The following is a 27,536-nucleotide window of genomic DNA, read 5'->3' on the forward strand; positions in this document are numbered from 1 at the left end:
TATTTCACATGAGTGTTTCGCCTGCATGTACATGCACCGTATGTATGCAAAGGCAGGAAGAGGGGGTCAGGTTCCTGGATCTAGAGTTACAGATGATTGTGAGCCGCCACACGGGTGCTGGGAACTGAACCCGGTCCTCTACAAGAACAACAGTGCTCTCAACCAAAGGACCATCTCTCCAGACTGCATTATTTGTTGCTATTTCCCCAATTTTTGATCTTCCTACCTTAGCCTCCCAAGTGTACCACCATACCCCAATTTTTGAAAAAAATTACATTTATTGAGGGGGGTCCCTGAAGATGCCATACAGGAAAGTGAACCATATGAAGAGATGAGAATAAAAGCCCAGTGCTGACTGACCTTGTCAACCTGGATCAGACTTCTGGAGTCCAATGCCAGGCGGTCCACTGTCAGCATATTTAAAACACAGTACAATTGGGGAAGAGGTTTCCAGGCAACAAAGAGTCCAGTTCCAGGTGCACAGTAAAGCTTACAGTGTGGCTACATAGAAACTTCTATGTTCTTCTACAAGTACATGTGACCATGAGGGTGGGTTCTAAGCTGAAAGGCCTCAAGTCTAGTGTGGTTAGGAGATCAGTAGGCCAGAGTCCATGTGATATCTTCCCCAAGGATGGGTAACCCTTAGTTAGGGAGGGGAGAGTCTGGGTAACTGTTCTGGGGAATTTGGGTGAGGTCACCCTCCACAGATAGCAGAGAGGTCACCAGGTCATTAACAGTCCACTCCCAGCACAGATAACAGAGAGGTCACCAGGTCATTAACAGTCCATTCCCAGCTTCCTGGATGGACTTAGGTATTCGATTGTATCTCCTCCATTGAGGAGACACCCTGTATGATTAGCATTTCTGGTTCTCTCAGTGCTTCTCTGTGGGTACAAGAACCTCTATGTCCCCAACAATTTATTTATATATTCTGCATGCACATGTGTGTGTGGGTGAACATGCCCATGCCAAGTGTGAAGGTCAGAGGTTAGCTCTATCCTTCCACCTACACATGTGACTTGGAGACTGAACTCAGCTTGTCAGATGCCCTGCTGAGGCAGCTCACTGGCCCAGTACCCAGCCACTAACAGCTAAGTTTATAGAATACCTACCAAGTGCTAAGTGTCTTTACTGTCACTTTATGGATAAGAAAACTAAGGTACAAATAGGCAAAATAACATCCCTAAGGCCATGGAGATAATGAAAAGTAGAGAAGACTCATTTTTTAACTTTTATGTGTTTGTGTAAGAAAGTGCAGGTGGGCCTGGCGAGATGGCTCTGCTGTTTTTTAAAAGCACTGGCTACTCTTCAAGAGGATCCAATTTCAGTCCCCAGCACCCACATGGCAGCTCACAAATGTCTATAATTCCAGTTCCAGAGGACCCAACACCTTTGTACAGACACACATGTAGGCAAAACACCAAAGGACATAAAACAAAAATAAATTACTAAGAAAGAAAGAGAGAGAGAGAGAGAAAGAAAGAAAGAGTGAGCGCAGGTGTCTGGTGACAACAGAGGCATCAGCTCTGCAGCTGGAGCTATATGGCAGTTGTGAACCACCTGATGTGTTGGCTCAGAAGACCAGGAAGTACTCTAGACCACTGAGCCATCCCTCTAGCCCATTAAGTTCTTGCTTTGAGACAGGATCTCTATGTATAGACCAGGCCGGCCTTGAACTCACAGAGATCCGCTTGCATCTGCCTCCCAATGTCAGAGATAGTCCACGCATGGTTTTATGTACAGTTTGGGATGGAGTCCATGGTTTTAGAGATGCCAGGCAGGGACTCTACCAACCAAGCTACAGCCTCAATTCATGAAGGGAGTTTTGAGAAACAGTCCAGTTCCACAGCCGATGCTGAGGTCACACGTGAGATCACTCTGCCTTAGCCTTACAAACACTGGATTATGGAAGGGGTTAAGTATCTGTAGATCTGGTGTCTACAGGACCAGTCTTGCACGTCTGCGGAACATACCAGGTTTATCCCTGAGATCTACCCGTTTTCCCCAAGTCCTCGGTTGTTCCCTGAAGACCTAGACTTGTAATGCTGCATTTGCACAGGTCTGGTCTGTGTGTGGCCTCTGGGATCCGCGGCTAGAAGCCACTGGCTGACTGCTCCCTAGAGGCAGCCATCAGGAATCCTCAACTTCCTACAGTGTCTGCAATTTTCCCTAGGAATGGCAGATCCACCCATGCTGCAGGACAGCCCTGAGCACAGACGAGGGGGAAGGAACCGACCCCACAGCTCCACTTACCCTGCCGCTCTCCACAATCTCCTTCTGGAGGTCCTTGGAGGCCACAACGAGGACCTTGATGGCTTGCATCAGGCTGGTACAGGAACCAAGGATCCTAGTGAAAAGAAAGGTTGGTAACAGACACAGAAAAGCAGGTGGAAGACTTGCTTTTTCATTCCTAAGCCAGGAAACCCTTCAGGAGGAGCTAGGAGCAGGAAAGGCATTGGGATGGCTAGAGGACCCCGAGGAAAGCTGCTAATCGGCACTTCGCTGCGGGTCTTGCTTTCATGCAAGCACCTTGCTCACCTACTGCGACCACAAGGCTCACACTGACCTTTCGTTCACCTCCAACTTGACCCCCGTGTCTCCTGCTCGGGATTTACTGAGTATTTCCTGTTAAAAAGAAGCGTGGCTGGTTTCATTTCTTTCCTTTGTGTGTGTGTATTTCTGGGGATTGAACTCAGGCTTCCTCTGTGCTAGGCAGGGGCTGTGGTAAGCCCCTCGTTGGGAGATTTTTCGCTAGCACTGAGCTACACTCCCACCGGAAGAAGCACAGCTCGCTAATGGATCACAAACCCCATCACCCACCCCTGACTGCCTCGATGCACTCTGGATCCAGAAAGATGTGGTGTGATAGAAGGGTGAATTGAGGTATTTCCACCTCTACCCTTGGGAGTCAGAAAAACTCGTCTGTCAGATGGTAGGCAGCTGAAGCCAACTGCTCTAGCCAGGCTGATGTGCATGGAACACCAAGAGCAGTGGTCAAGTGACCCCCAGATTCACAGGGCAGTTGCTCACTCACAGCACAGCAGGGAATTAGTCTTCCACCAAAGGGGCCTGATGAGTCCTCCCCAATGGGACCCATCCAGCTTCTCCTAAGCCCCTTAACACCTACCAGGCTTCCTTGAAGATTTTATTATTACAACAGTGACGGCTAGCTTTAACTGTCAACTCGACAACCTAGATTCACTCAGCAAGACTCTCGATGAGAGACTGTCCACCTTGGGTTGGCTTGTGGGCATGTCTGTGGGAGGGATGTCTTATTAAATTAATGCCCATTGCGGGCGGCACCATTCCCAAATCAAGTCGCACACAAGCAGGCTAGTGGGCATGTATGAACTGACCTCTCTGCTCTCAACTGCGGTGATTTCCCTGCAGTATCTGGAAACTGTAAGCAAAATTAAACCCTTCTCTCCTTAATTGCTTTTTTGTTAAGATGTTTTATTTTATTAAAGGGACAGGTATGAAACTGAATCAATGTCCAAAATATAGAACAGGATCTAAACCCTAGCTAGGTGAATGTAACTGCATAGGTCATGTAATTATTATTAACCATCCTGGAAATTGAACCCTAGGTGGCCTAACACCAAAATATTGTACCTCGGAGAAAACTATTCATCTTTTTTCATAAGGACTTTGTTTTCTTCCCCTATTGATACAGTGACATTGGGCTTTGATTTTGTCGTCTTCTTCCTCCTTCTTGGTTTTTCAAGACAGGGTTTCACTGTATAGCCCTGGCTGTCCTGGGACTCACTCTGTAGATCAGGCTGGCCTTGAACTCACAGAGATACACCTGCCTCTGCCTCCTGAGTGCTGGGATTAAAAGTAAGCACTACCAGGCCTGGCCCCCTCCCTCCCTTCCTTCCTTCCTTCCTTCCTTCCTTCCTTCCTTCCTTCCTTCCTTCCTTCCTTCCTTCCTTCCTTCCTTCCTTCCTTCCTTTTTGACAGAAGACTCTAAGTCATTCCCAAGGTGCAGCATTGCCAGAGGAAAGCCACAGAGCTGTTGCTCTGGGAAATCCTTCAGAATCTTCTTACTTCTATCCGGGTGGTGGCAGCTTCAATGGCAGCTGAAGTGGCAGCCATCTCCTTGTCCACCAGGTCACCAAGCTCTTCTTGCTTGATGTCTAGGCCTCTGGGCAGCAGTTCCTGTGGGCAGCATCACAGAGGTTAAAAGACAATTGGTCCATCTCTTTGCTTTATCTTAGCCCTATCATGGAAACCTTCTGTAAGGCATGGAAGGCACCATCTGTCACAGACCCCACCTGGAACTTTCCATATGTCAATGTTGTAACCTCACTTCAAAACTTTTTGTTTTGTTCCCCCCTTCTCTGCACATACCCAGAAGCATGTCCAACTGGGAAGCCACCATTGCCTACAGAGTCACTCAGCTACAGTTATGGTGGCCCTATGAGGATTAGCCTTGATTGTCAACTTGGTGGGATTTAGCATCACCATGGAAACAGACCTCTGGGCATGCCTGTGAGGGAGTTTCTAGACTGGGTTAGTTGAGTTGGGAAGACTCACTTGAGAGAAAGTGGCACCATCCCATGGACTTGGGGTTTGGACTGAATGAAAAGGACAAAGTAGGCTGAGCACTAGCATTCATCTCTCTCTGCTTCCTGAGGGTGGATGCCATGTGGCTAGCTGCCTCACGCTCTGTCACCAGGCCTCTACCATAGCCTCAAAAGCTGAGCCAAAACAAGCCCTCCCTTCAGTTGCTTTTGCCTTAACTCCGCTGTCTCAGGTATCAACTGTATTTACTAATGGAAGGGTTTTTGTCTTTGAGTCAGGGTCTCACTATGTAGATCAGGCTGGCCTCAAACTCACCTGCCTCTGCTGCCAAGTGTTGGGATTAAGAGTGTGAGCTACCACACCTGCCCCTCCCCCCTTTTTTTCCTGAGACGTGGTTTCTCTGTGTAGTCCTGGCTGTCCTGGGACTCACTCTGAAGACCAGGCTGGCCTCAGAGCTCTGCCCACCTCTGCTCCCGAGGGCTGGGATTATAGGCGTGCACCGCCACCACCCAGCTTTATTTTTATTTTTGTAAATGGGGTTTCAAAAAGCCAGGTTCAAACTGCCTATGCAGCCCCAACGGCCTTGAACTGCTGGTCCTCTTGCCTCAGCCTCCCAAGTGCGTGACACCGGCAGGCACCACCATGCCCAGTCATCAGACTGTTGAAGTACATCTCTGCTTCAGCTCTAGTGCAAGGAACACAAACAGCTGCTCTTAACTTTCTTTTGCACAGAACTCATGCAGTTTTGTACTTCCATAAATACCTACTACACATTCATTGTGTGTGCATGTTCACGTGTGTAGATGATTATACATATGTGCAGGTATACATGCATATGTATCTACAGAGTCCAGAGGCGCTCTGGTGTAAATGGTGAGATCCTATTTCAAAGTGAAACAAGAATGTGTGTTGTCCTCAGCCCTTAGTCTTTCTAGACTCAAGCTGGATCTGCAGAAAGGACTAGGGGTTGCATAACTGATTCCCTGACAATGCAGCGGCATTCATACTTGGCATGAGAGTCACTTTCTGGGACTGGAGAGATGGTTCATCGAGTAAGAGGGCTTGCTGCACAATCATGAGTTCCGGAGTTTGGATCCCAGCACTGGCATAAAGAGCCAAGCATCTGGCACAGGCCTGAGTGGGACAGAGACAGAGGGTCTGTGGAGGAAGCTGGCTTTCAGTTCAGCAGAGAAGACTCAAAAGTCTCATGTCCAGGGAGTGTCCCAGCAGGAAAAGACTAGGTAGAGCCATCGAGGGCATTTGATATCCTCTTCTGGTATGTATCAGCAAGCACACTGGCATACATATTAGAGAGCGCATCACACACACACACATAGACACACACACACACACACACACACACACACACACACACGACTTTCTGGGTAGGCGTGATAACACACGGGAGGTGGATGCAAGAGGGCCAGCTGTTCAAGGTTATTCTTGGCAAGTTCTAGGCTAGCCTGGTCTATAAGAGACCAAACAGTGCTAGGAACATGGCTCAGTTAGTAGAGTGCTTGTCTAGCACAAGTGAAGCCCTGCATTCCGTCCCCAGCACCTCATAAACCAAGTCCAGGACTGAAATCCCAGCACCCAGGAGATGGAGACAAGAAAATAGGAGTTCAGGGTCATCCTTGGCTACATAGAGAATTCGAGGCCAGCCTGGGCTACACGAAACCCTGGTCTCAGACAACCAAACAAAAAAAAGCAAACCATATCACTAACGATACCTCGCCAATGGCCCTGATCCTGTCCAGGCAGTTCCTCAGGCCTGTGCTGTCAGCTCTCTCCATGGCTCCTCCTTCCTCGAGGGAGGACAGATAGGCCAGGGCTTCCCTGCCACACTGCCTGCAGGCCTCTGTCAGAGCTGTAGGCAGGAGAGACAGACGTTAAGCGCTTCCCGTTTCCTTGTTCTCAGGGGTGTGCTCTCTACTCTGTACTCACAGTCGGCTGGCTCTGGTGGGGCCCGGAGGCTGGTAGTACTCCCCTGAATGATGGTGTCGCTGGTCAAGTGGGCAAGCAGGGTTACTGAGTGCAGAAGGTCACCGATATCTACAGGAAATAGAAATAAAATGTCAGGCCTAGTGGTGAGTGCTGCTTTGTTTAGGTTGATTTTACTTAAAACACACACACACACACACACACAGACACACACCTCTTTAGGGATATGTGCCCCTGGATGCAGATAGCCCTGGGGGTGACAAATCCCTTGGAACTGCAGTTTCAGGCAGCTGTGAGCAGTCTGAAGTGAGTGGGTGTTGGGAACCGAACTAGGTCCTCAGCAAAACTGAGTGCTCTTAACCACTTGGCCATATCTCCAGCTCCCTTTTGTACATCTGAGCCTGGCCTGGTTATTCTTGTGACAGAGTACATGTCCTCTGGTGCTCTTACCTTCGGGGCACGCCAGATACCGGCTGCGGTTCTTTTCCAGTTGTTCAAGGCAGCTGAAAACAGACTTGACTTTGGAGAGAAGGTGATCTGAGGGAAGAACAAGACAGAACAAGATCTCTTAAAATTTGTGCTACATAAGCAGCTAGGTTGGGTGGACTGATGGGCGAGAGTTCCTGTCCCATAGGCTTTTCCTTAAGTATGGGAGGGAGGGAGGGAAGGAGAGAGGAAGGGAGAGCAGGCTGCTGGTTATTCTGGTTCTGATGTGATGTACATAATTTATCTCTGTCTGTCTTTCTCTTTAGAGGCAGGGTCTCACATAACCCAGGCTGGCCTTGAACTCACTATGTGGCCAAGGATAGCCTTGAACTTCTGATCTTCCTGCTGCCTTCCACAGTGTGTTGGGATAAAGGCATGTACCATCATACCCAGGGTACATGGTACTAGGACTAGAACCCAGGGCTTTGTGCACACTAGGCAAGCACTCTAACAACTGAGCCATGTCCCCAGCTCAGAGTCTCACTTCACTATTGTCTCAGGGTCCTGCTCATGATAGGGGCACGGCACACTATAAAGTTTGAATCTTAAGTCTCTATTACAAGCTCATGACATTATGGTTGTTATTGTTATTATTATTATTGAGACAGGGTCTCACTATATAGCTGTCTATCCTGGAATTTACAAAGATCCCCCTGCCTCTGCCTCCCAAGTATAAGTTCATATGACAATGCTTGGTTCACCAGCTTTGGTGCTCCTTTGGGAAGCTATGCAAATGTTGGGGGCAGAACCTATTGGGAGGAAGCAGGTCACAAGGGGCAGATCTTGGTCTGCTCTTCCTGTCCATTTCTTATCTTGCTCTCCGCTTCCCACACTGGGAGCAGCCTCTACCATATATTCTCACAGCCATGAACAGAGCTGCTCTTCCATGCCTTCCTCTTCACTGAGGACCTTCTGAAACTGTGAGCTGAATGAAACTTTCCTCCCTTAAGTTGTTCTGGTCAGGTGCTATGCTCAGAGTGACACAGCAGTGACAGGTACACGAAGGCACCGGGTGTCCTGGCTTGAGAAGTCACAATGACTCAGGCATAGGCCATAGAACTTCTGATTTAACTGACCTAGGATGGAGACCAAGTACACCCCAGGGGCTCCTGAGCTACGTTGCCTGTGGGATTCAGCATGGACAAGAAGTGCCAGGCAGCTGGGCCCGGCCGGTGGACAGCTGAAGACTGACCTGTGGACCCTGCGCAGCTGATGATGGCAGGCTCTTCCAGCTGGCCCAGCGCCTCCTGTATCTCGCGCTCGGCAGCCTTCCTGGTTGCTGTCAAGAGGGTCTCCCTCTGGGCCTTTACCTGCTGGTGCGTGGCTTCCTAGAACAAGCCCCGAGAGGTGAGAGTCAGCCAGGCAAACCTCAGTGAGCCATAGCAGCATATAACCTGAGACCACACCGGGATTCCTGGCCTCTCACTGTGGCACTAATGAGATCCAAGTCAGTCAGTTCCACAAAGAAAACAATACCTGACCTTGGTCCCCAGACACCTACAATGGACCAGAAGCCTGCCTCCACTACTAGGGTGGAAGTCAAATTACTTCCTGAGGACTGCTAACTCTGTGGCCTTGGTTAAGAGAACCCTGGATTAATAAAGCACACCTCGGGCTGTGTCTGGGAGAGTGTTTCTGGAGATAATTAGAACCCGACATGGGTCCTCTGGAAGAACTGCCACCACTGAGCCTCTAAGCCATCTCTCCAGCCCCTATTTTATTCCATTTTATTAGGCAGCGACCTATGTGTCCTAGGCTGGCCTCAAACTCAGTATTAAGAGAGCTGAGCATAACTTGAACTCCTGCTCCTGCTGTCTCCACTTCCTGGGTGCGGGCTGGGATTACAGTGTGTGCTGATGCTGAACTCAGAGCCTCATGCTCATATAAACTGGATAAGCCTACTGAGGTACGCCCCCAGCTCACATGATTTTCCTCTTACACAAAAAGAGGCAAATGGATTTAGGAACTGTGTCCTTAGCCATTAGGCCCAGTGGCCTCAAACCCTTCCCAGCGTATCTCTGGCTTCCATAGTGTCCCAGTGGATGTCTGTCACTTGCCTGGGCACTGGCCAGCTTGAGCTGGGTGCTGTCCAGCTGGTCTCGGAGGGCTGATAGCTCTTCCTCTTTCTGAGCTGCGGCAGTCAGCAGGCCCCCCTGTTCCTTCTCCAGTTCGGAGATCTGGGCCAGCCATTTGGCTTCTGACTGCAGAGGTCACCATATGGAAACAGAGAGAAACTGAGGAAATTAAACAGTCTCCTCGCTAGGACTCCAGACCTACCTCCTGGCTCCAAAGCGCAGAAGGTCACATCTCCTCCACACACCTAACACTGCCCTCAAAAAACATGTGTGGATGACAACTGCAGCCAGCAGGCTCAGGGGAAGGGCTGGTGCAGAGGGCGGAGGTCAGGGGGCACTCACCCGGGCAGAGCTTTCCAGGCTGCTGTGCAGGACCTGCAGCTCTTGTCTGCTGGTGGCCAGCTCATGCTTCAGGTTCTCGAGTACATCCTGCTGCTCTTGAGTCTGAAACAGAAGCAGAACAAGAGCTCTGTGAGCTGGGGAAGCACGAGATGGAATAGCATGTGTATCCATGTCCTATGCTATTGACTGAGACTGTGCAAGCCACTGGTTCTCAGTTACAAGTGTGTACGTACCAGGTGGGCTACAAGGAGATAACCCAGACCTTTCCTCTTCAAAGATTAATTTACTAGCCATTAGTAGGAATTCATAAAAAAATATTACATATGTGCTTGTCAACGTTAATAATTATCTACAACACATTAATAACACTAATATTAATGATAATTAATACAATTAATATGGTATTAAGGAATACTATGGCAATCATACTAGTGATTATATAATTATGTTATATATGTATATGTTATGTATGTATAATATATACACATTATATTATCATATCATGTTATAGTGATATACATATTGTATGATCATATATTATTAACTAATAATAACACTAATATTGATATAATTATGTTATAGTTGTATGTTATATATGTATAATGCATTATACATATTATATCATATCATATATTATTAACTAATAACAGCAACATTAATATATAATCATGCTATATTTGTATGTTATATATCTAATGTGTTATACATATTATATCATATATTAAGTAATAATAGCACCAATATTAATTATAATTAATAATGCCATTAATAATAACACCATTTATAACAATATAATAACAAATAGTAGATTTATTTATTTATTTTCCCCTTTCCTTTCTTGAGACAGGGTTTGAAGTAGCCCAGGCTGGTGTTCAGTTTGCTGTATAGCCAAGGATACCCTGAATGTCTGTTCCAATTGCCCTCACCTCCCAAGAGGAGTTACAGGCATGCACCCCCATGCCCGGCTAATGTGATACTAGAGCTGGAACCCGGCCTCCTAGATGAGCCTGCTAGGTGAACATTCCACCAACCGAGTGACAGGGCCAGTCCCCAGCGCCTGCTCTTCTGGGTAGCCCCCAAAGGCCTCCTGGAAACCACCCATGGAACATATGCTGAAGACCTGATCCAGCCTGCCCCAAAGCCTGTTTATGGGGTTCAGAGGAGGACAGAGGGGCTCAAAGTGCTTGCTGCTTGGTTATGATCTGAGTTCCAACCCTAGGATCCACATGGTGCCACAAGAGAACCCAAACCCACAAGTTGTCCTCTGACTTCAGCATGCATGTGGTTATGTGCATGCTTACACACACAATATATACATGCAACAATAGCCCGGATGAAAGCCCCTTCCAGGAGTCACCTCCCTTCTCACCCAAGTGCCTCTTCTGCTCACCTTCCGCTGGGCCTGGTCATTTACATGTGCAAAGGAATCGGCTAGTTCTTTCTTCTCCCTTTCCAAATCCGCCTGGGCTTGCCTGGCCAAGGACACCTGTTTGGTCACCTCTGCATTCTGAAAGGGGAGACTGTTTTGAGCTGACATCCCTTAGGCTCAAATCACACCTTCCTTCTAGCATCAGTGACTTCTACCAGACTGTGAGTAACAAGGAGGCAGACACAGGAGAAGGTTTTTCTTTTCCTCTCAGAGGGAGCCAGAATCAAGCCATGACCTTCAGATCTTAGACTGTTAGGTATTTACAAAAACACACAGATGGGTAGGGGTGGGGTTGTCTGATGCAGTGGTTTTCACTAAGTAGCCCAGGCTAGCCTCAGACTGCCAGCAATCCTCCTGCCTCTGCTTCCTCAGTTTGGGGATTGCAAATGTAAGACAGTACGCCTACTTATTTATTTTTTGAGACAGGATCTTACTATTTAGTCCTGGCTGGTCTGAAGGGCTGGGTTTAAAGTCATGAGGCACCACAGCTGGCTTCTTTTAGAGGCAGGATTTTGCCCCTCCCCGCTCTGACAGGATTATAGGCACGACTCACTATGCCTAACTCAAATGTGAGGTAATTCTAAGCATGGCTGGCCCATAAGACAGAACTGAAGAAGACTTAAAGAACTTAAGAAGACTTGGGGACAAGAAATGGGAGTCTAAGAGCTGGAGAGACGGCTCACTGGTTAAGAGCATGTACTGATCTTTCAAAGGACCCAGTTTTGGTTCCCAGTTCACAATTGCCTGTATCCCCAGCTTCAGAGGATCTGATGCCCTCTTCTGGCATCCCCAAGCAACTGCACACACAGAGGAATAATTAGAAGTGCAGCTTGGAGAAACTCCTGAGGTTTGCACTGTATCTCCTGGGGTACACGGAAGGATTAGAGAGGGGCCAAAGCTCCTACCTTCCGAAGCAGGTCAGCATGGTTCTGAACCAGTTCACTGTACTTCTCTTTGAGCTTGCTATACCGCTGTTCATTGGCCTGGGCCTTTCCTGTATTGGGAAAGGCCAAGATGAGGCCTGTGGCCTGGCTGGGGTCCCCACACCTCAGTCCCAGCGCCGCCCCTCACTTTCTATCTCTGTCAGGCTGCGCTGCGCCTTCTCTGTGTCCTCTCGCTGCCTCTTCAGCTCCTCCAGCTCCGTGCGCAGGAACTCACAGTCATCTGTAGCTCGCTGCCCCAAGTGCCGCTGCTCCGCCAGCTCTGCCTCCAGCTCACTCACTCGGCCCTTCAGCTGTAGCATGGCCCGCTGGCTCTGTCGGAGGGACCCAGGGTGATGACCCTGCTACCGTGAAGCTACCCCATGGGGGTGCCAGGCAGGGCAGGGCAGGAGCTACTTATCTCATTGCTGGCACTGACCAATTATGGTTGATCTTTACCATTATATTCTGACCCACAGATCCAACCAACCATAGACAATAAAATAAAATAAAATAAAAATTGTTTTTGTTCTTGTTTTTGTGCTCTGGGTAGGAAGCCTGTTAGGCCAGTGGCTGTACTCTGAGCCACACCCCTGTCCCCTTACTGGGAGATTCTCAGCACCCCCATTCCCAGTACTTTTCTGGGAGATTCTAGGCAAGCCTTCCACCAATGAGCCATACCTCCTAGGGGATTTTAGCTCAGCTCTCTACAACTGAGCCATATTTCTAGCCCATCATTGGTTTTCTCTAGGCAGGTACTCTAGTGCTGGGGCATAGCCTCTAGCCTTTACTGAAGGATTTTAGGTAAGCACTCTAACACACTTGTGGCCCTTCTGAAGGATTCAGCCAGTGATCTATCATTGAGCTCCAGCATCAAGCTTTCTGAAGGAGAACTCTTATGAGAAGAATTGGTCTTTCTCATCTCCGTCTGATGGCCAAGCCATAACCACAGCTCTCAGGGACACTGGTGACCAGCATAACTGGACCCTGCAGTCACATGTTATGACAGAAATCCTAAGTGAGATCCTGAGATGACCAGATTGATCGACTCTGGCATATCTGTTGGTTAACTTGTCTTCGGGTAGAGTCCAGCCAGCATCATGAGACATGCGCCACATGCTGCTGAAACCCAAGCGCAGGTGGATCTTAGCATGCACCTCAGTCTTCACACTGTCCAGCTGTCCTGTCAGTCCACTGATCTCTCTGTACAGGCGTTCAATCAGGTGGTCCCTGAGAAGAGAAGAACAGGCTTGGTGTAACTACGCCCCGCCCCTCTTTTCCACGGAAGCTGAGACTGGAAAAGGAGGTAAAAGTCTATGTTAATTTGGGGCCATTCTCTTAAAAGAAAACAAAACCAAAAACAAAATAAATCTCCTTTTGTTGCCAAATAGCCATGAGAAAATGACACTTTCCCTTTCTCCCTCCCTCCCTTCCTCCTTCTCTTCCTTCCTCTGGCAAGCCAGAATTACGGACATAGGCTAGTGTTCCTGGTTTATGTGGTCCTGGGGTGTCCCTGAGTGCTACAAACGAGCCACATCTCTGGCCCGTGAATAGTAATAATTCTTTGCAATATAAATCTTACAGTCAATTTTTCTCATCTGTGGGTTCTATATCTGTGCATTCAGCAGACTGAATATATATACAAAATATATACAATATTTTGAGAGAAAAAAATTGCATCTATACTGACCACTTTTATTCTTCTCATTATTCCCTAAACAACAGAAAAATGGGGGCTGGTAAGATGGCTCAGAGGGTAAAGATGCTTTTATCAAGCCTGACAGTCCTTGTTAGATCTCTGGGACCATACAGTCGAACACTGATTCCTCTAAGTTGTCCTCTTACTTATATACTAACGTCACAGCATGCATGCAGCAACTCCCTTCCAGCACAAATTCATGAAGGAGTCTCAAACAGTGGCTGATTTCCTATCCGGGTCTGTCTGTGGGAGTGACTCTGGAACCAACAACACCTGGATACCTGACCAATTATGGTTGATCTTTACCATTATATTCTGACCCACAGATCCAACCAACCATAGACAATAAAATAAAATAAAATAAAAATTGTTTTTGTTCTTGTTTTTGTGCTCTGGGTAGTGCCAGGTGTTGGGGTTAGGGAGATGGCACCTTAAACATTCAGCATCTTACCCTGAAACCCACAGGGACACAGTTACTGATCTGGAATACAGACGGTCATGTCTGGAGAGGGGGTAAGAGACTAAGAGAACTTTTTAAATGTATGTATGTGTCTCTCTGCCTGTTAGTATGTGCACAGGTGTACAGGTGCTCTTGGAGACCTGAAGAGGGTGTTGAAACCCTGTGAGTTATAACTGGTTGTTTTGAGCCACTCAATGTGGGTGCTGGAAATGAACTTTAGGTAGCAGGGGCTCTTGGCTACTGAGCCATTTCTCTAGCCCTGGCCGCTTTCTTAGTCGGGAGATTGAACCTCAGGCCTTGAGCACCCTCGGTCAGAGTGCCCACTGAGCTGCATCTTAAATGCTTTCTAAAAAGCCCGGTTATTAAGGATTCTTCGTGGGTGAGGTGGCTCTGTAGGGAAAGTGCTTGCCCGAGCCCGACCACCTGAGTTAGACCCTGGAACCCACACACAAGTGGAGGAAAAGATGGCTCCATAAAGTCCTCTGCTTGTATGTGCACACTTGGCACATCCCAACTCACAACACATAACCCAATACACAAACAGTAACAAAACTTTTTAAAAGAAGCGCTGTACCAGAGCTCAGCAGCTCAGAGCGCCTTGTTCTTGTGGAGGACCCAGGTTCAGTTCCCAGCACCTCTGTTGGATGACTCAGAACTGTACCTATTTCTGGATTTCATGGGCATGTGGGCATGCGTGTGCACATGCACACTCACACACCACACACAAGAAAAAAAGGTGGTGAACAATAGGGGAAGACATCCAACCTTGACCTCTAACCTCTACACCTACATGCATAGGCAAGTACACTAGCTCCCCCCACACGTGTGTGTATGTATATATAATACAATTAATAATATATAAACATATTATAATTCTATAATTATATATATAAAATGCCCCCCATGTATATACAAACACATACACACTCACACACAATCATAGACATATAAATACACACATGTATACACAAACATACACTCAAACACACACTTAATACATTCATAGACACAAAGTCAGACACCAGACAAACAAAAGAGGTGGAGGGCATCTGTGGAAGACACCTGAGGATGACTGCTGGCATAAACACACATACGTACACACACACAATTCCTTCCACTTGGGTAACTGCTGCAAGACAGACCGTGGCTTAATCTCATTTTCATACCACACACTTCCGCCCAGTGTGGACTTACTTCTCGTCCTTGTTCACGCCATTTTGATTGTTGAAATTGAAGGGGTCGCTGCTCGATGAGCTGCCGAAGATGTCGTCAAACTTGTTGTCAAACAAATTCTGCAGTGATTGGCAGGGTTGGGGAAGGGTAACGGACAAGTCAGAGACCTAGAAAATTCTTTGGGTGGCGGAGAGGCGCATGGGGAGGCTGTCATGCAATTTACTATTGTAGTTTTAGGCAGGGGTGCACTATGTAGCTCTGGCTGGCCTCGAACTCACTATAAGACCAGGCTGGCCCACACCTCAGAAATATCTGCCTGCTTCTGTCTCCTGAGTACTAGAGTTCAAGTGTGTGCTGCCATGCCTGACTCCTTTTCTTCCTGTCTGTCTTTTTTCCTTTGTACTTAAATAAAACTTTTCAGAAGATTTATTTTTATATGTATGAGTGTTTCGTCTGCATGTATGTCTGTGCACTATGTGTGTGCCTGGTGCTCAAAGAGGTCAGAAGGGGGGGAGCAGTTAAAGATGGTTGTGAAGACAGGCCATGGTGGTGCACTTTGATCCTAGCAGAGGAGGCATCGGACCTCGGTGAGGTTGGGGTCAGCCTGGTCTACAGAGTGAGTGCAGCGCAGCCAGGGCTACACAAGGAAACCCTGTTTCCAAAAAACAAAATGATGGTTGTGAGCCACCTTGTGGATGCTGGGAATCAAATGCAGGTCCTTTGCAAGAGTAACAAGTGCTCTGAGCGGCTGAGCCTACTCTCCAGCCCTTCGTGTTTCGAGACAGGGCCTCACGATGTGCTGAGTGACTGAAAGCTGACCTTGGACTCCTCGCCTGCTCTCACCTTCCAACTACTATGGTTAGAGGTATGAGCCACCACCATGCTTGGTGCCAAGAATCTGTGTTCTTGATTTGGCCGAGACCTAGCTATGAGCCCTCCAGGAGGCCGAGTGCAGGGAGCTCAGCATTTGCTCCTACTTGGTTATGAGAAAGAGGAGCCTGGCTAGGCACTGTGGCACGCACTCATAGTTGCACATCTTAGAGGCAGAGGCAGGAGGATTTCAAGAGCCCAGAAGTTTGAGACTAGCATGGAGAACACAGTGAGATGCCATCTAAATACTAAAATCGAGCAGACCTATGCAGAGCAGACACCCCAAGCTAGGAGCCTCTCCTATCCTTCTGTCTATCCTGGGGGCAACTGGACGGGCCAAGTTCCTCTCTCGAGGAATCTGTACCTGCTGGGAGGCATCCATGTCCATGAGGTCATCTTTCTCCAGGACAGGCTCACTGTCTGGAGACGACACCTCAGCTGGGATCACTACCACAGGACTGATGTGCTCTGACAGCGCTGAGGCGCGCAGGAAGTTGGGTGGATTCTGGAGAAGTGGAACATAGCTTTAAAGGATGCTCAACCACCGGGCACAGCCCAACAGGCACAGCCCAACAGGCACACTCACCTCAGGCAACTGGGGGATCTGAATGAGCCGCTTGAAGTACTGGAGGTTGCTGGAGCGCTGGAAGAGATCTTTCAACCTGGGAGTGCAGGATGATTTCAGGGGTGCTGGGTGTGGCTGGTCCCAGTCTCGGGAGGACCTCCCCAGCATTCCCACCCTCTATCCACCTCAAAGGCAAAAGCTTGGGTGGTTTGTCCTCCAGATGCCAGGATTCAATTATGATACTATCGGGCCAGGGAGATGGCCCAGTGGGTAAAGGCACCATGCCACCGAAAGAAGCAAGCCTGGTGTATCGAGTTTGATTCCTGGAACCCACATAAAGGTGGAAAAAGAGAACCGGCTCCATAAAGTTGCCCTCCTCTGATTGCCACATGCACACTGTCATGGCACAAATACCACCCCCCTCTTTTTCTCAGATACACACACCATCTCTCTCACTGATCTATTTATTTCTCTCCCTCTCATGTGCGTGAACGCACACATACATGAAGTTTCAAAAATGATGTTACAGATTGAGGTATTTTTGTTTTGTTTTCCAAGACAGGGTTTCTTGGTGGGATTAGGAGAAGACGAAGGAGGGGCGGCCCAGCCAGGATACAAAGTAAATTGTAATAAATAATAATAATAAAGACAGGGTTTCTCTGTGTAGATAGAACTGCCTGTCCCAGAACTCACTGTGTCCACCAGCCTGGCCTCAAACTCAAGAGATCCACCTACTTCTAAAGGCATGTGCCACCACGCCCAACAAAGACTGAGGTCTTCACAGTGGGTTCTCAGTCATCAGTGTTGAGAAAAGAGTAATTAATTCTACAGATCCTGTTGATGGCTGGACAATCTTAGAGATGGCCAATCTTGATGAAATTTAGAATCACCCTGGGGACATACTCCTGGTGTTTCCAGAGAGGCTGAACTGAGGTGGGAAGACCCTCCTTCCCCATGAACTTGGCTAACACCATCCCTCTGGGCTGAGTAAGGAGAAAGCGGGCCCTTTGAGAAGGCTCAGAAGGTAAAGGCATTTGCTGCCTGATAACCTGAGGGTCTCTGGGTCTCACCAGGTGGAAAGAAAGAACTGATTCCCTCAAGTTGTTTTCCGGTCTACACATGCTTACTGTGAAGAGAACTGAGGTGAGCAGCAGCTTCCTGCCTGCGCTCCTGCAGCCATGCCATTCCCACCATGCCGGATTAGACCCTCAAACCATGAAAGTCAAGACTTCCTTCCTCAAGTGCTTTTGTCAGGCATTTTGACACAATGACAAAAGCAGAAAACAAGCCAAACCCCCAAACTCATTTCCCCGTGGCTGTTGGCAGATTTCTCTTCCTAGGAATAGTTTGGAGGAAAATGAAAGGGAAGTGATTTTCTCCAAAGTTGTGAGGCATCTGGCCACTGAAACAGGGAAGGAAGTTTACTGACTAATGAGGACCTTCTCAGTGAATCCCTCTGGCTTTAGAACTACTGATCACCCTGTTGGACCAGAAGCTTCAAGTAGACAGGGTCCAAGCACCTACAGTCAGCAAAGTCCAGGCCTAGGTGGGTCCCCTAACCCTGCGTGGAGGCATGGCCTGTCTAAACCATGCCCTAACCCTGGATGAAAGAGCCGTGAGAAAACCAATATTCTTCTCCTCTAGTCTAAATGATTCAGTTTACTTCTATCCTATTTCTTTTCTTTCTTTCAAAAATGATTTCTTTAAAATGTTAAATTTAATTTTGTTTTTGAGACAGGGTCTCACTGCGTAGCTCTGGCTGGTTTGGAACTCATTATGTAGACCAGACTGGCTTCAAACTCAGAGATAAACCTATTTCTTCCTCTGCCAGATTGCAATATGTCTGCCACCATACCCGGGCCTTCTTTTTAATTATAAGTGTGTGTGCGTGCATGAAGGTATGTGTGTGTGAGGGCAGGAGCAACGGGTCCCCTGGAGCTGAGTCACAGGAGGTTGTGAGCCTCCTGGTATATGAACTGGGAGCCAAACGTTGGGTTCTCTGCAAGAGCAACAAATGCTCTTAACTACTGAGCCATGTCTCCAGCCTCATATTCCACCCTGTCCTATGCTTTCCTGTTCATGATGATTAATCTTGATTGTCAACTTGATGGGACTGAGTTATCATGGCAACAAACTCTGGACATGTCTATGATGTAGTTCCTGGACTGGGTTAACTTAGGCGGGAATATCCACCCTGAATGTGGGTAACACCATGCCATGTGCTGGAATCCTGGACTGAAGAAAGCAAAGCCGGGCTGTGGTGGCACACACCTTTAGTCCCAGCACTCAGGAGGCAGAGGCAGGCAGAGATATCCGAGTTCAAGGCCAGCCTGGTCTACAGCATGAGTTTCAGGATAGCCAGGGCTACACAGAGAAACCGTCTCAAAAGAACAAAACATAAATAAACAAATAAAAATCAAATCAAATAAAAATAATTACAAAGAAAGTGAGCTGAGCGCCAGCATTCATCTCTTTGCTTCCCAACTGCAGACATTATCCAGCTCCTGCCACCTCGTGGTATGCAGTAAGGAGTGGCACTGATAGGTGATGTGGCCTTGGAGGAAGTGCATCCCTAAGGGATGGGCTCTGAGGTCTCAGAGGCTCAGACGCGGTCTAGTGGCTCACACTCTCTTCCTGCTGCCTGCGGATTCACATACACAACTCCAGGCTCCCCAGCGCCATGCCTGCCTGCCTGCCGCCATGCATCTCCCCATGATGATAACGGCCTAAAGCCCCGAAACAGTAAGCCAGCCCCAGTGAAATGTTTTCCTTTACAAGAGTCGCCATGGTGTCTCTTCACAGTCATGGAATCCCTAACTAAGACAAACCATTATTTCTATACTAGGATAGACTACACCCTCAAATTCCCTTAATCAGCTCTGTCATGTATTTTGTTATGGTCACTGGAACACTAACATTCTATTCTTATTCTATTCTATTCCGTTCTTCTCCATTCTGCTTTACCTTCCAATCTTCTCAGTTCTATTATTTTTCCCTCTATTCCACCCCATCCTGTTCACCTCCACTCACCCAGACTATTTAATCCACATTGCCTCCGGTTAGAACCCAGGGCTTCACGCACTTTAGGTAGCACTATACAACTGAGCCAGAAGCCCAGCCCCAGAAAGCACTTCCTTTCTTGCCACGCCTCTAGTCTGAGTAAAAAACAGCAAAAAGCAAGAAAGCTAAGGAGGAGCCAAGGTTCCAGCAGTCTTTAGTTGCATCATGGAACTTCTGCTCACTCACCCATCAACCAGCCCCTGCCCAGGCTCATCACAGCCTCAATCAGACCCCAAGATCTAAGTGTCCCTGTGACACTGCTACAGCTTTCCTTGAACTCCAGGACAGCGAGACCCTGAGAATATTCACCTCTGTGTAGAAGAAAAAAAATGAAGCAGCTACTAACAGGAGATGTTTTCATAAGCTGGGGAAAAAAGGAAGGAAATAAAATGAGCTGGCCACACGTCCCGTCTCCCTGGGTTGGTGCCAACAGCAATAGATGTTAGTGCTTTTGCAAGCTACTGGAAGTTCACATTCTAGGAAGCCAGCCCCAGGGCCTGTCTCCTAGGATTTAGTAAGTCATTCATCACGGGACTGACACCAGGCTTCCCCAGAGGAATGAGGAAACTGGGGGGATGGGGGGTTAGTTAGTTCAACCCTGTGTGTCCTCTGAATGTTCCTGAGGGAACAGATGAGTGAAGTACCAGCCACAGTCAAACTTGAAGTTAACAGGGAGAACAAACAAGGTCAAGATGGCTGTCTCACAAATGAACAATTCCCAAGAAATACCAAGTGAACCACGAAGGTTAGTTTGAATCTAGAATCATCTAGAATCATCTGGAAAATGACACAATCTAGAATCATCTGGAAAAAGTTTCATCATGGTACTACTGTCTATATGAAGTTGGCCTGTGGGGATGGTCGTGATTGCCTTAATTGCTGTGGAATGGCCTAGCCCACCATGGGCAGCACCATCCCCTGGCTTTGCGCCTTGGAAGAGGGAAAGCTGGCTGAGTAACAAGCATGCAGACATTCATTCTCTCTCTGTTCTTGGATGTGATGCAGCTAGACGCCTCAAGTTCCTGTCTTGAATTCCCTGAAGCAGACGGTAACCTGGAACTCTACCTCAAATAAACCCTTTTGCCCTTAAGTTGCCTTATGTCAGGGTATTGTATCACAACAGAAACTAAAACAATGTACACACACACACACACACACACACACAGCTCAATTATCTCTAGCTACAAAGAAAATGCAAATTAAAGCTACATTGAGAGTTTTTCTCTCTGAAGTATGAACGGCTGTCATCAAGAAAACAAACATGAGGGTGAGAATATGGGAAAAGAAGAATCCTAATACACTGTTGGTGGGAGGGGAAAGTCGTACCACCCTAGCAGAACTCAGGATGAGGTTCCTCAAAAAAACTAGAAATACCACAGGGTGAACTCGATGCTTGGCTAGTCTGGCTGGCCACTGAGCCCCAGGGGTTACCCTGGCTCCATCTCCCACATTACATGCCTGGCTTTTTACGTGAATGCTGAGAACCTGAATGCAGACACTCACCCTTGTGCAGCAGTCACTCTACCCTAGCCCCGAATAGGACTTCTTGATTGGATTACATTCCCTTTCTTAGGGCCACTTACTTTGTGAACTGCTCCATGAAACGGTCTCGGTGGCCCTGCAGGGTGTCAGCTGGAAGACCTGGAGGAAATCGGTAGCAGTTACGTGAGTATGTGGAGACCAGAGCTGAGAGAAGGGCCAGCCTTCCCCCTGGCACTCCTGGCTGAGATGCTCCGAGGTTGGGTAACTAAGGGAGCCCCACAGGAACAGCGGGGTACTCAGCCTCTGCATTCTTCTACTTCTCTGCTCTGGGCTTGGGAGGATGGAGCTTGTATCCCAGGGGAAGCCCGTGGCTTCACCAAACTGGAGGACTAATGAGAGCAAGCTGAAGTCCAGTTCTCTTACAGGGGTGGGACTCATCCTAGGCTTTCAGGTGTGGCTTGTGACACTGCCCAAGCTGTCCCTCAGGGCCAATCCCCTGACTTCAGAGGTGCTTTTCTGAGGTTCCTTCACATCCCAGACCATGGGATTCTGGCTACACATTTTAACTATGAATCAAAACTCAGTTTTTAGTTTATTGTATTTTGAGAAAAGGTCTTGTTCTACAGCACAGTCTTGAATTCATGAACCTCCTGCTTCAGCGTCGTGTGTGTTGGGATCACCAGCGACTGCCAACACACCTGGCTTGATTTCTTTTATCACCAATTTTAAAAATTACATTTTGCTTTAGAATGTATGTGCACAAGTGCCACAGTGCATGTGTGCAGGTCAGAAGATAACGCTGAGGACAGATCCACAGCACCAGCTTTTACTTTCAGACCCCATGAACTTTCCCCAGTCTCCTTCCCTCCTTTTCTCCTCCCACCCTTCCTCTTTCTGACAGAGTTTAGTAAGTTACCCAGGCTGGCCTTGAACTCCTGGATGGAAGCCAACCTCCAGCCTCAGCATCTCTTGTACCCAGAACAACACACCCTGCCACTGTGCTGTGTTTTTTCTGTATTTGAGACATGGTCTCACACTATAGCCTTGACTGTCCTGGAACCTCTTGTGTAGCTTAGGCTGACCTTGAACTTGTGACGACAAGCTTTGTTTTTAACTGTTTTTGAGTGAGTGATACAATCACAGGGTTTATGTCTAAATGATTATTACTGAAAGTGATGAATGTGAGCCAGGCAGAGAGCTGAAGGCCAGCCAGGACTACATACAGAGACCTTGTTTCAAAAGCAAACCAAAAAAGATAAAACTAAACAGAAGATAGAAATAGCACTTAATTTCTATTCCCAAACCCTTCATCTCAGTTACACTATGAGACTAATACCAGAAAAGCTTAATTGAGAAAGATTCCATTAAAAAAACAAAACAAAAACACAAACAAACAAATCCAAACTCAAACCTATAGAGGTCTTAAACAAAGGAAGTCTGACAAGCTGTCACAGCTACTGGGAGCCTCTGAAGAAACAATGACCTAAGTGTTACAGGATCCCATCTTAGAAAAAGAAAACTGGGTAAGAATGGTGGAAAACCAAGTAAAGTACTGACTTTAGCTGAAAGTATATAATAAAATACTGGGGGTGTGGCTCAGTGGTAGAACACTGGCCTAGAATCCCCCAGTGAGGGGCTGGAGTGTGGCTCAGTGGTAGAGCACCTGCCTAGAATCCCCCAGTGAGGGGCTGGAGTGTGGCTCAGTGGTAGAGCACCTGCCTAGAATCCCCCAGTGAGGGGCTGGAGTGTGGCTCAGTGGTAGAACACCTGCCTAGAACCCCCCAGTGAGGGACTGGGGCTGTGGCTTGGCAGTAAAGTGCTTGCCTGGTACACACAAGGCTCTATACTCCTTTACAGCACACAAAAAAGTATCAATACAAACTCATTATTGTCAAACTTCATGCTAATACATTACCAAGAGAGGGTTGGGTTTGGTGGCTTATGCCTGTAATCCTACTGCCTAAGACGGGGTTAGGAACTCAAGGCTAACCTAGGCTACATTCTAAGTTTAAGGACAAGGTAGTATGTATAAAATTTTTTCAAATAAACCAACAAAACAAAACAAAATATAAAGTGAATAAAAATAAGTTCACCTGTAGTTGGTGTTTATTTTTATTTAACTATTTAAAAAACTATTTTTGTGGACATGAATGCTTGGCCTGCATGTGTGTCTGTGAACCATGTGAATAAAATGTCCTCAGGAGGCCAAAGAGGGTGCTGGATCTACTGGTACTAGAGTCATCAATGGTTGTGAGCCACCACGTGGATATTGAGGATGAAACGCAGGGCGCCAGGAAAAGCGGCCCATGCTCTTAACTGCTGCCCGTCTCTCCATGTAATCCAAGCTGACCCGATTCTCCTGCCTCCTCCTCCCAAGGGCTGAGGTCACAGGTGTGTGCCACATGCCCTGCTCATGTGGTGCTGAGGGAACACGGGTTTTCACACTCACTGGGCCAGCCCTCAGCCAACAGAGCTACATTCTCTGCCTGTAGACGATGTTTCTAAGCAACAGGCTCTTTTCCCTTTGGGATTTGGTCCACCCTCTCTGCTTCCCGTAGTCACGCCCTGTGGCACCAAACCCTTCTGATCCTGGAACAGCAAAGTGCAGTCACCCTCGATGGAAATGACCACAGCTTCATCAGTGACTGCTTCTTTTGTCTAATCTCAAACAACCACGTTTGGCTGAGGAGACGGTTCCAGGTACAGGCACTTGCTGCCAGGCCTGGTGACTTGAGTTTTGTCCCTGGGACTCACACGAGAGAATTGACTTCTGAACATGTCCTCTGACCTCTACATGTGTGTGTGAGCACATACACAGGGAACAAACACACAGATAAATGAAATAAAAAACTGTAAAAACAAAAACTACAACCAGGAAGTTACTTGTAGGTCAACAGTTTTGATGGCACCTGTTTGTATATGGGTGTGCACATACACTCTTTCAAGTTTAATGTTATCTTTTCTCCTTGAGACAAGGATTTACTATGTCAACTGAGCGGGCCTTGGATTCATGTAGCCCTACCTGACAAGAAATTTTCAGTCCTCTTTTTGAACTTCTAAAGTTGTGGGGTTCTAGGCACGACCCCCCCCCCCTCAACCACTGTTCTATAGATCTAAAACACTCCCTTGTCCTGTCTGAACTATCAAACCCAGTATCTATAGAACATACAGATCCATACTCAAATCTATAGAACAGTGTCCATTCTGACAGTATCCCAGGAACCTATAAGTTCTTAGGTTTCCCATCATGCTGTGGGCATTTTTCGGGTGGCCATCACCGCCCACGACAATGAGGGGCTGAGAGTGACGCAGTGATGGCACACTTGCCTAAAACCCCTGCGGGAGAATTTCCAACAGTTTCATCTGGGGAATCTGTACTTACAAATGGAGATTCTGAACTATACCAAAGACCTATCCAAACACAGCAGTAACCTGCTCTTCTACACTTAAAAAACTTGAATGACTGATTGTATGTGTGTGCACGCCCATGCAGTTGCACCCCTGTGCATGGGTGAAGGTCAAAGGTTGACTTGTGCAATAGGTCCTCTCTTTCCATCATGTGGGTCATCAGGTTTGGTGGCCAGTGTATGTCCCCTGAGCCACTTGCCTATCCCTAACCCCCTGCCAGTCCACCACAGTGCCCACATTTTAAACCAGGGCAAGAACGGCAAGAACTTCTGCAAACCAGCAGCTCTCAAAGCATGCTTTATTTAGGGTACAGTAGGGATCTCCACCTGGGCAAAACATAGCCCGCTCTTGTTTAGAATCAGCTGTGAATTATTTATGAATTTATTTTAAAGAAAGTATCTCACTATGTAAACAAGGCTTGTCTAGAACTTAGTATGTACCTCAGGCTGGCCTTGAAGTGGCAGAGATCCTCATACCTTTGCCTCCAAACTGCTGGGACTACAGGCATGTGCCATCAGGCCCAGCTATAGTTCACTATTCTGCACTGCAGGGATGGAACTCAGGGCATTATGCATACTAGTTAAGATCTCAACAGCTAGTCACACCCCAGCCCCTCACTGGGGATTCTAGGCAGGTGCTCTACCACTGAGCCACACCCCAGCCCCTCACTGAGGGATTCTAGCCAAAGGCTGTACCATAAACCTCACTTAGGGAGTTCTCAGTAAGTGTTCTACTGCTGAGCTACACTTGCCCTGCAGCTGTTTTCTATTTTTCATTTCTCCATAAAATTCTGTCTGTCATAAGGGATTGGGTTGCCAGATGCTTTGGAGGTCACTCTATGAGCTCATGCAGGTGTGGGTCAGGTAGGTCTGTTGTCCTTCATGTGGGTCTAAGAACACGGTATCTTTGGTGAATGGAGACATGGTAGAGCTGGAGATGCACAGAGACAACCATCCTAACTCTAAGACACAGGACTGAAAGGTCAGGAGCTGAAATGGGCAATCTAAAGCTTGGGTTACTCCCCTTCATTCTCAGATAACAGGGACCCCCAGGCCCTTTGGAGCACAGCAAAAGGCTAAAGGTTCTGAGTGAGCTGCCTGCGTGCCTCTGGGAACCTGAAGAGGCTGTGACTCTCCTCCCAGCCTAAAGCTCACATGAAATGGTTGAGGCTATAGTACTCACAGGAGTGGAGCTTGAAGAGCAACTTGACAGTGTAGTCATAGAGGTGACTGCAGTCCAAGATGACCTGGATGAGTGGTGCGAGGCGGCACTGCCCAGCTGTGGTCACAGACACAGAACGGGACATGTCCAAGGAGTTGAACACTGTGGAGGACGATGGGGAGAAAGACCACAGTGAGGCAGGAATCTCTGGAGAACTGGGGCATGATATACAACCAAGATATATTCTCTGTGTGTATTCTATGTTTTTGTGGTACTAAGAATGGAACCCAGGACTTTGTATATGAAAGCTGGGTGATCTACCATTGAGCCACACCCTAGTCCCTCACTGGGGGATACTAGGCATCACCTCTACAACTGAGCCACATCCCCATCCCCTTACTGGGGGATTCTAGGCAGGCGGCACTCTACTATCACTGGGGATTTTAGACAGGAGCTCTACTGTTGAGACATATCCCCAGTCCCTGGAAGATTTTAGGCCAGAGCTCCACTCTTGAGCCATGCCTGTAACACCTCTATGGGATTTTAGGCAAGCCATTACCACTGAGCCATTCCCTAATCCTAGGTAAATGCTACAGTCCTAGTAATTTCTGTAATTTCATTTTGTATAGGATCTTTTTATATGGCCTAGCTAAGACTTTGCATCTCTATTCTTTCACCTCAACCTCCCAAGTGCTGGAGGACAAGTGTGTGGCGATGGTGTGGCTGTGATTCATTTAACACTCATGATAATCCTGAGAAAGGTTATCCATCCCCGCCAGAGCGATAAAGAAATACATCCTAAGTCATTCGAAGGTGGTCACATGGCCAAGAAACAGTGTGCTAAGGCCATGTGGTCATCAATGGGCTCCTGATGGCCAGAGCCTTGGTGTGCCATTACCAGGAGAGAGAGAGAGAGAGAGAGAGAGAGAGAGAGAGAGAGAGAGAGGAGAGAGGCTCTACGTTGCTCATGAAAAGCACAAGGAAGAAGATTTAGTAACATATGACCTGCAGCCATGGCACACACCTTTAATCCCAGCACCAGAGAGGCAGAGGAAGATGGATCTCTGTGAGTTTGAGGTCAGCCTGGTCAACACAGCAAGTACTAGGTTAACCAGAGCTGTAGGGAGAGACACCAAACCAAAAAAGACCTGCCACAGCCGATCAGAAACAATCAACATATTTTCTTTTTTTTTTTAATGCCCCCACCTCCTCGGTTCTGGGGGAAGTGTATCTCACCATGCATGGTTTATAGCACAGGGGTTCCCATATGCTAGGCGAACATCACCAGCTACAGGAGTGTGACTGTACACAAGTCCCCCAGCCTGGCAGGGCCTCCAGATGCTCTGCTGTGAAGCACTCCAGACACCACATTACATCATTCTATACCCAGCTACTGGATGCCTGGCTCCAGGTCCTCCCCGCACCCTGTCAGGGCTCTAGGTCCTGCCCCAACCCTGTCAGGCCTCTAGATCCTCCCCCAACCCTGTCAGGGCTCTAGGTCCTGCCCCAACCCTGTCAGGGCTCTAGATCCTCCCCCACCCCTGCAGGGCTCTAGATCCTCCCCCCACACTGTCAGGGCTCCAGGTCCTCCCCCCTGCCCTGCAGGGCTCCAGGTCCTCCCCCCACCCCTGTCAGGGCTCTAGGTCCTTCCCCCACCTGTCAGGGCTCCAGGTCCTCGGCCCTGCCCTGCAGGGCTCTAGATCCTTACCCCACCCCTGTCAGGACTCCAGGTCCTCCCCCAACCCTGGTCAGGATCCAGGTCCTCCCCCCACCCCTGTCAGGGCTCCAGGTCCTCCCCCCACCTGTCAGGGCTCTAGGTCCTCCCCCAACCCCTGTCAGGGCTGACTGTCTTTCTTGCACTGGCTGCCCACGGTCCCTGACTTCTCTGATGTCCTCACATGTGTGGACCTTCCTTCGGATAAGCACAGAGCCCTCACCTGG

The 27,536-nt window shown here is 48.1% G+C and overlaps 1 protein-coding gene across 5 annotated transcripts in view; it reads right to left on the reverse strand.

The window, feature by feature from the left end:
* Hip1 (huntingtin interacting protein 1) overlaps positions 1-27,536 on the reverse strand; it is a 125,413-nt gene that overhangs the window by 13,145 nt on the left and 84,732 nt on the right. For 4 of the 5 annotated variants that reach the window (XM_021649325.2, XM_060382202.1, XM_021649327.2 and 1 more), the window contains 18 exons: positions 25,617-25,757; positions 21,128-21,185; positions 16,506-16,581; positions 16,284-16,424; positions 15,071-15,168; positions 12,875-12,947; positions 11,869-12,052; positions 11,703-11,791; positions 10,759-10,875; positions 9,369-9,470; positions 9,009-9,152; positions 8,144-8,279; positions 6,916-7,002; positions 6,469-6,576; positions 6,255-6,391; positions 4,048-4,158; positions 2,567-2,625; positions 2,254-2,347 (listed from right to left, as the gene is read on the reverse strand). In XM_021649325.2, coding sequence (XP_021505000.1) covers positions 2,254-2,347; positions 2,567-2,625; positions 4,048-4,158; positions 6,255-6,391; positions 6,469-6,576; positions 6,916-7,002; positions 8,144-8,279; positions 9,009-9,152; positions 9,369-9,470; positions 10,759-10,875; positions 11,703-11,791; positions 11,869-12,052; positions 12,875-12,947; positions 15,071-15,168; positions 16,284-16,424; positions 16,506-16,581; positions 21,128-21,185; positions 25,617-25,757 — 1,955 coding nt within the window. Of the gene's footprint in view, positions 1-2,253; positions 2,348-2,566; positions 2,626-4,047; positions 4,159-6,254; positions 6,392-6,468; positions 6,577-6,915; positions 7,003-8,143; positions 8,280-9,004; positions 9,153-9,368; positions 9,471-10,758; positions 10,876-11,702; positions 11,792-11,868; positions 12,053-12,874; positions 12,948-15,070; positions 15,169-16,283; positions 16,425-16,505; positions 16,582-21,127; positions 21,186-25,616; positions 25,758-27,536 lie in introns of all 5 variants that reach the window. The other variant, XM_060382200.1, reaches the window with a different exon arrangement.

The sequence above is a fragment of the Meriones unguiculatus genome, chromosome 4 (assembly GCF_030254825.1).
Source record: "Meriones unguiculatus strain TT.TT164.6M chromosome 4, Bangor_MerUng_6.1, whole genome shotgun sequence".
Classification (NCBI taxonomy): domain Eukaryota; kingdom Metazoa; phylum Chordata; class Mammalia; order Rodentia; family Muridae; genus Meriones; species Meriones unguiculatus.